We start from the raw sequence: 8,233 nt of genomic DNA on the forward strand, positions 1-8,233 counted from the left end.
GACACCTCAAAGCTCCACTGTACCCAGATAAAACTCTCCCTCAGATCACCACATAATATCTCTTATTTCACTTTTCTCCGAAATAGTTTACAGCTGAATATCCAACACCGCCACCACCACCCAGAAAAACATTTTAAAAAAGAATCCAATAATGTATTATTTATTGGGAGCCCTGACACGAGGAGGTTGACTTGGCAGACTAAGGGCACACAAATATGGTTATGCAAATGCAGAGCTGCTGAGAGACTGGACAGAGTCCCGGGCGCAAAAACCGCCGCAGCGCAGGCCGAGCCAACCCCGCTGGAAACAAGAGCAACGGAGAGGAGTGATGGAGATAGGAAGAGGAGGAGGAGGAGAGGATGAGGGGAGGAGGAGGAGGGGGAGTTGGAGGGCTGTAATGACCACAGAGACACAGAAAGAGAGAGACTTTCCATCATCTTCTTGGGAGATCCTTCCAGTGTCGCTGCAGCCAGAGAGGACTGTCACACATGATTACTTCCCCCCTTCTTCTGCTTTTAACTTCTCTCACACACACACTCACACACATGCACACACAGATACACAATCAGTCAGTCAGCTGCCCCCTCGCTCTCTATAAAAACACTTACTACACATGCTGATAGTGTTACAGGAAGAGGACAGGATGGACGGCTCAAATCCCAACAAAAAAAAACTACGAGGCCGCGCTGTTGTAACGTAATCTTCACTTGGGGCCAATAAGATTAGATCTCACAAACAGGCATTTAATTTGAGAGGGAGACCGGGGACATCTGATTATTCTGGGGATTCATTTATACACTGCATACAGACTCTATATACCGTGTGTGTGTTTACAGTGTGTGTTAAACAGAGTTGGACTAAACCTGCTCTGCGCGTCTGTTTTGGCGATTTGGTTCTATATTCCTGAGGTTTACAGAACAATTGGTGGTTATCTAAATTGTTGTATTGCGTTTTCTGTGAGCTGCATCGCCGCCTCCTGCACTGATGGGGCTCCTCTTCAAGATGCTTTGCACAAACTGACTCCAAACAAGATCTTAGTGCTGCAAACTGGATTTAGATATATTCTAAGATGAGATGCAATTTCATGAGGACGCATCCAGATTGTCTCGTTTTCCACTGTGCATTATTTTTGCATTCATATATTGTTCATATATTGTTTACAAGTTTTATCTTGCTCTTTTGCTTTATTACAGTTACGACTAAGTTTGGCGGAGTGACACATACAAGATGTAAGATGCCACCTTTGTTGTCCTACGTCCTTTTTTGGACATTAAAGTGGATCATGTTAACAAGAGGAGAGAAACCTGCCTTAGAATAATTTGTCAATTTCAGGCTTTAATAATCATCCAGCCTAATCTCCAGGAAAAATGTTGGCACTGTAGGTTTCCGCAAACCATGGATACGTTACATTTGTACGTTATTATGCCGCAAATATACCTAAAAACCTTTATTTACTTAAAGTGTGGTCTCATCTTTTCAATATCTTAGGCAATATTTTTTACAACATCATGTACAATACTGCTTCTCACTGTTATATCAAATTCAATATAACTGATTATCAGGAGGAGTTTGATTTTTTCCACCATTTTAGTTCATTTTTAGAAACTCTTGTACTTATCCTACTCCTATTGTTTCTCTATTAGACACTGGTTTTTGCTTCTGCTCCTTGAAAAAACATCTCATCTTGTATATTTCTAGATATTTAATACTCTATTGTTCTAAAACTGGGCCCAGTGAGTGACCCTGACCCGGTGAACCCACTGGTTGTCTGGTTGTGAATAGTTAAAATTGTGGTTACTGTACTTTGAAGCATTCTCTGGCACAAAAAAATCTTCAGGGTGAATAAAGTTCTATTGAATCAAACATAAGCAGAACCACTTGGTTATAGTTGGGAAAATGTCAGGGTTTGGCTTCAAATACTTGATTTTCACGCCACTATTTCGGCAAAGCACCCACGTTTGGTGCGTAAAATCCGCTGGAAACGCAACAATGAATCTTTAAATCACAACTAGTTTTGTTGTTTGTTGGTCTCCAGTAGTGGCCTGCAGCTTGGCAGTGACTTGGCAACATCCCATCCAGCTCATATAGTAACTTACTTTTGTGATAAAATGTACAAATGTAACGTATTCGTGGTTTGGATACGCACAAGGCCAACATTTTCCTCTGGTGACTGGACTGGAATATCAGCAGTAAATGGAGGAAAAATCTGAGTGAATGAATAATCATTTAAAGGCCTAAAATTAGCCTCCTCCACCAGATAAGGCCATAAATCTAAGATCTGGGGTCTTACAATAATCTAAATGCTTCCCCGCTGTGACAGAAATGCGACATCACGTAAGAGATCTCTGGAATCAAAGCTCAAATCTGCAACACAGCCTGAAAAGCCGCACTCAGCGACCTCACATCTACTATGAGCATCTGAAACTGCATGTTTGGAGGCAACAGACGCATTCCGGAGAGCAAAAGCAGCCCGATTAATTAAGATAATTTGGCAGGAACGCCTCCGAGATGCGGAGGAGGGAAACGGCGGCCAAGCAGGAGCCTGTCGACTCCACCCGGGCTCCCTGTCATCAGGCTGAAGGACCTGTCCTCCGCCACTCAGCAGATACACACACACGGGTCTGAACCCTGAACCAGGAGCTGGATATTGCATGTGTTCATGTGTAGGGACAAACATAACGCCTGAAGACGCACTCTCAGTCACACAGCATCGAATTTCTAGGGTTTGGTTTCAGTTTCTAAGCTCTTGTTTTTGTTTTTAAAGCTGGATGAATAAAAAGTGACATTTATTGAAGAAGAAAAATCTGCGCACTCAGCAGAACACACTGCCCCTGACATCTGCTGTGGTTACACACACACACACACACACACACACACACACACACACACACACACACACACACACACACACACACAGTATCTTGCGGTTACCGGCTCCCAATCAGCTCATGCCAGGCCTCATTAAAACGAGGCTAACATCCATAATCGGCCACTAATTGGTCTGAATTCAATCAAGTCGCTGCTGCACATCAAACTGTCCTCTGTGTCACAGTTCACATGCTCTCACACTAACATCAGCTCCACACAGCTGCACGAGGAGGCGGCGGAGGAGGAGGAGGAGGAGGAGGAGGCCTGACGCTCACAATGCACGTATTAAATTATACATTACACAGAGCGGAAGTGCTTTTACGAAAGTCATAAAGAGGCTTTTAATCAGAGGGTGAATAAAAATGTTTATTTCTGTGGCGGTGCTCCTCTGACGCAGAGCTTTTATGAATTAAATTAGTAGTGATTAAGTTGTAGCTATTTTTAATTTAGACATTTGATGTTTCTTGTTGGTTTTAATGATGCGGAAGAATGTGTGATATGTGAATCATCTTCATCACCAGTCTGACACGCAGCTGTAATTGTTTTTAATTAGGAAGCAGGTAGAAAGTCCACACCTAATTTTCTTTTTATTTTAATGCAAAACGTTTCGAAAGATACCAAATATATCAGGCCGAAATTTGTGAAACTTGCATAAAATCTATCTCGTGTAATCCGCCATGTATCCATCTGATGTTTTGTTGCAGCAATAAAAAAGTATCCCGAACATGCACTCAGGGCATTACAAGCACATACAGAATGCGCACTATGCTGCATGTGATACTGTGAAATAACGCCAAAACTATTTAGCTTTCATACATAATTAATTCTCAAGGGAAACTTACAAAGATCAAGAGGTGAACACATTACAGAAAGAAGATGTCCTCTCATGCTTTAGGTGCTGAACGTGCACGCTGTGGCCGTGTAATAAGTGAAATTATCTTTTACAAAGGAAGTTGGTGTATCTAATGAAGTTGCAGCAGATTTCTGAAGTGGACAGTAGCAATCTGCAACCATGAAATCACCGAGCAACCCAATCCACGCACTGAGAGCACCTGTTTCTCCACTGATGGAGACCCGGCAGTAAAAACTTCATGTACACATCTCTTTCATCTTAAAGTGGACTGAGAAATGTGTCTTTAGAGAAACACTGACCCGAAGGAGCAGTGTTGTATTAGAAGTATTTGTGTATTATTGTGCGGTAATGTTGATGTATTTTGAGGCTTCAGGTGTTTGTAGGGAGTTATTCCTGTGCGTAATCTGTGCGTAAAAGCGAAAAGCGTCACCTTGTAAATCACAGTTTGGGTCAGGCCTTTCATAAGTGGCATTAAATATCAAGTTATATTAGATGTAGTTCAACTTGTTAATTAAAGTCTTAAATGGTGAGTATTATGGAGATGTGGTTGTAGTAGTTTTGTGAGGTCTAACAAAACTACTTTCTCCGCACTGACTGAGCTGCTGAGCTCCAACAGGCAGACCGTTAAATGCGAGCCTGGTTCAGAGCCTGCGCCTTTCTCAGTCCTGCCCTTGTCTTTGAGGCTAATAAACGTGTTATACGACCAGCCGGCTTCCAGCCTCGCCTGGAGTTGAGTAAAAATAAAATCACTCCGTTAAGGATTCCTCTAAACCACATAATCTGACCACAGAGACTCGCTGTTCTCGGTCACCGCCGCCCGACGCGCCAAAGCGGAGGCTTTAGGACCCGAGCAGGGACCCGCTGAACCTGCCAGGAACCCGTCTGCTAATGAGTGGGGCCGGGGGGGGGGGGGCGAGGAGCCGGGGACTGGGTAATTCATTGAGCCACAAATCCTAAAACTCCCCTGCACAAAAAAGCTAGGAGATGATGAACAGAAAGAGTTTTGCAGGGTTGTTTAATGATGTCAAACATTTAATTTTGGTGGATTAAAGTTGCCCTTTTAAAACGCACATAAACAAGCTGTTTGTTATTAGCAGCGCTGTAATCAACATTTAGTCTCACCTCCCTCATTCAACACACTGCAGACAGCTCAGCACTTGAACAACGATCTTTCCATGAGACATCAGAGCACCGAGTCCCTCTGCTTAAATCTTTCTCCCAGTGATTTACTTGTTTTTAAAGTTTTGCTTTTCAACTCCAAACAGCTTTGGAGCAGAGAGGAGCCGTGCGTAAAGGCGCTGCGCCCCGGAGGTCAGACTGCAGCAGGCACTGAGACTCAGCATCGGCCTGAGACTGTCTGAGCAGCACGCAGAGGTCAGCTGCATTTCTGCCTGTCTCTACATTCCTACAGAGATTTACATACAACATAAAATGAATTTTATATTTAAAGACAAATTAAATATTCAAACATAATCAAGGCCGGGCCGTCACTGGATACAGAATCCTCACGAAGATCATTTTCACCAAATTTAACATTTCTCAAGCGCAAACTTGAACACTGTCCAGTCAAACTAAATGATTTTCCCTTTTAGATTTGGCACAAGCAGGACGCGCAGCTCTGTGTGTGTCAGTTTAAAAGTGAAGCTCATGTGTGTTGACGCCTCAACTCGAAGGTTAAAAGTCACATCAGGCTCAGCAGGTTTATCTCTGCGTGATCACGTCATCTTTAAAATCTAAAAGTAGAGGACAGAGCAGCATTACACCTGTGGTTAATTAATTCTGTTAGTTTATGCCAAAGAATATTTGAAGCATTTAACTTGATGCAAATAAGCCGTGAATTTAAAAAATAAATTGCTCATATAAAACGTGGCTCGTTGTGAGTATATTAAACATAAAACTGCTGAAACAACAAAATATTACCACTTTTTAATCATCTAATGATTTGTTTTATTATACTGTAATTTAAAAATCGTCTTCATTGTTGTTCGTCTTGTCAATTGTATTCTATCATTTTTCATTTTGCATGATGTTGGTACAAATGCCGTGCATTTCTGCTGCTGCAGTGTATCACTTCTTCACATTTTACACACAGGTTTTTGATTTTTTATAAAACATTTTCGAGCTGATTACACATTTTTCTGTGAGTGATTAGGATTTTAATTTTACCTTCAAGTTCTCTGTGCGCTCTGATACCAGGGAAATGTTGGCTCTTCTGCGTGTGTCGCAAGGCGGACGCTTTTACAACCAGATTAATTCTTATCCTGCGCAGGTAATTGATTTCTTAGCAGCGGATAATATAATTCAAAATGTCTTCAATTTGTTTATATTGAAGAAGAAAACGCACCGGGGTCAGCTCATATTATTTAATCTCATTTACTTCATGCCAGTGCACCTCCGTGCATGAAGCCGAGGCCTCCATTCAGGCCTGCAGCCAAACTCTGGCAACAAACAGCGTCCAAACATCAGCACAACTCTGACTCATTTTGGACTCATATTTTTGATGTCACTAAGATCTGATTGTGGGAGTCACCAGTCCGGAGTCAAAACCTGGACAAGCCAACCCGCCAGGACAAAAACACACATCTAATCATTCTGCCTCGTGCTGAGTACTCAGATCTATTTTTAAGCTGTTTGATGTTTCACTTGATGCAAATTGGCTCCTTCAGATAATCTGCCTGACGCATATTCTCTGTTATTTTCCTGACAGCAGGACATGACTGACTCTCTCTCTACAGGCCTGAACGCGTCAGGCTGCAACAGTTAAACTTTCCTCTTTGTGTTACAGCGCTGCGGCAGAGGGGAACCACTGAGCACAAGAGAAACGTCTCCACACTCTCACAGAGACCGTGGAGCCTCTAGCTACATGCCCTGTCGTGGGTTGGGTCATTGAAAGTGGAGCCATGTTTTGACTCGGGACTCGTCGCTGTGCGCTGCGCTGCAGTGATATAACGGAGATCCGCACATTTGAGCGGTGTGGTGCATGTCTGCGCACTGACCCGGGTCCATATCCAGACAGTGCGCCGGGTCCTCTCCGTCCGTGGCGAGGCTCTCCATGGACAACTCCAGCTCCTTCTCCTCCCAGCCCCGGAGCTTCCTCTTCTTGTTGGAGCCGATCAGGGCTTCCACGGAAAAAGCGTGGGCTCTAGAGCTCAGAGCTGCGGCAGATCGCCTCCTCTCACTCATTTCTCTCAAATCCACCCGAAGGGGGGGACGCGGCGAAAAACCCACTCCGTCCGTCCAACGCAGTGAAGCAAAACAGTGAAAAATGCACACGTCAGTGTTTACAGCGGGGGCGCAAACTCACCAAGTGTCCAAAGTAATCCCAACTGTGACTAGAAACGCCGCGTCAAACTTTTGGGGGCAGACTGTGCCATCCTGGCTGCGCGTGAGATCAAGTCCGGGAGGATTGATAGTTTTGATGCGGTCTGCCGCTTTGCGCGTCTCTCCGTCCTTCCACTCCGCGTCTTTCTTTTTCTCTTTCTGTCCCCCTAACTTCTCGCTGATTGATACTCACTTCTGGAGGAGTTTTTTTTTCAGGCGCAGAGGGGGCGGCCCCTCCCGCGCACTGTCAAACCCGCGCGTCCAATGAGAAGTGAGGAAAGACAGCGAGACAAAGTGTTTGGTCCAATGGCGGCGGAGGGAGACGCGCGTCCTGGAAGAGGAACTGTGAGCCGGACTGCTGCAGCCTAATGAACTGACTCCATAATGCAGCATGTGGAAAAACACATCAGCTGATTATCTTTTCTCTTATTTAACCTAAACATGCTTCACACGCATGATTTAAATAGAAAAAGAGAAATAAAATATTTGTATATAACATTTTTCAGTTTGAGCTGAATGATGTATTAACTCACCAAACAGTCTGATGTCTCCCTGCTTTGACTCTCAGATCCTGCAGCTTCTCCTCTCCTCTCCCCAGATGCTTGACCATGGAGGCCTGAGGCTGAGAGCCGAGGCCCTCACCTCACTGCGATCATCCCAGAGTTATTTTAATATCCGTCTTTTCACCCAGTGCGTCCGAGCCGCTGATGCATCATGACCAGGGGCTCTAACAGTCACATCACAGCGTCACTGTGGAGGCAGAGCAGAGCTGCGGCGGGACACAAACAAGGACTGAGAGGATTAGCAAGTAAAAATGTTGTGACTCTGCTCGACTTATTGAGCTTATTATTTCGGGTCGGTCACAGATAAAAACATTAACATTATTAACCATAAACTGGTGGGTTTGCGGAGATTAGATGAAGGTAACTCAAGAGCGGGTGGAGATCTTAGATTTAAAATTCAGGCTTCAGTCAGCGGCCTGTCAGCTGTTTATTCACCTATTAAATTCACCCCAATTTATTTAAAATAATTTGATTTAAGACAAAAACTCAAAGGCAAATCCGCTCTTCTACTATTTTCGATGAAAACAATAATTGAGCTAATTTACTTTAATAAAAAAATGAAATTTCACGAGGACAATTTTTTGATCAATGAATAATCAATTTAATTATTTTAAAGAAATGACTGCGG

At 43.7% G+C, this 8,233-nt stretch overlaps 1 protein-coding gene across 2 annotated transcripts in view; it reads right to left on the reverse strand.

Moving 5' to 3' along the window:
* tbx15 (T-box transcription factor 15) overlaps positions 1–7,244 on the reverse strand; it is a 59,040-nt gene extending 51,796 nt beyond the window's left edge. Inside the window, exon 1 of one of the 2 annotated variants that reach the window (XM_049595088.1) lies at positions 6,718–7,244. In XM_049595088.1, coding sequence (XP_049451045.1) covers positions 6,718–6,904 — 187 coding nt within the window. In that variant the 5' untranslated portion in view covers positions 6,905–7,244. The remainder of the gene's footprint in view (positions 1–6,717) is intronic. The other variant, XM_049595089.1, reaches the window with a different exon arrangement.
* Positions 7,245–8,233: the final 989 nt, after the last annotated feature.

This window comes from Epinephelus fuscoguttatus, linkage group LG13, assembly GCF_011397635.1.
Source record: "Epinephelus fuscoguttatus linkage group LG13, E.fuscoguttatus.final_Chr_v1".
In the NCBI taxonomy this organism is placed as follows: domain Eukaryota; kingdom Metazoa; phylum Chordata; class Actinopteri; order Perciformes; family Serranidae; genus Epinephelus; species Epinephelus fuscoguttatus.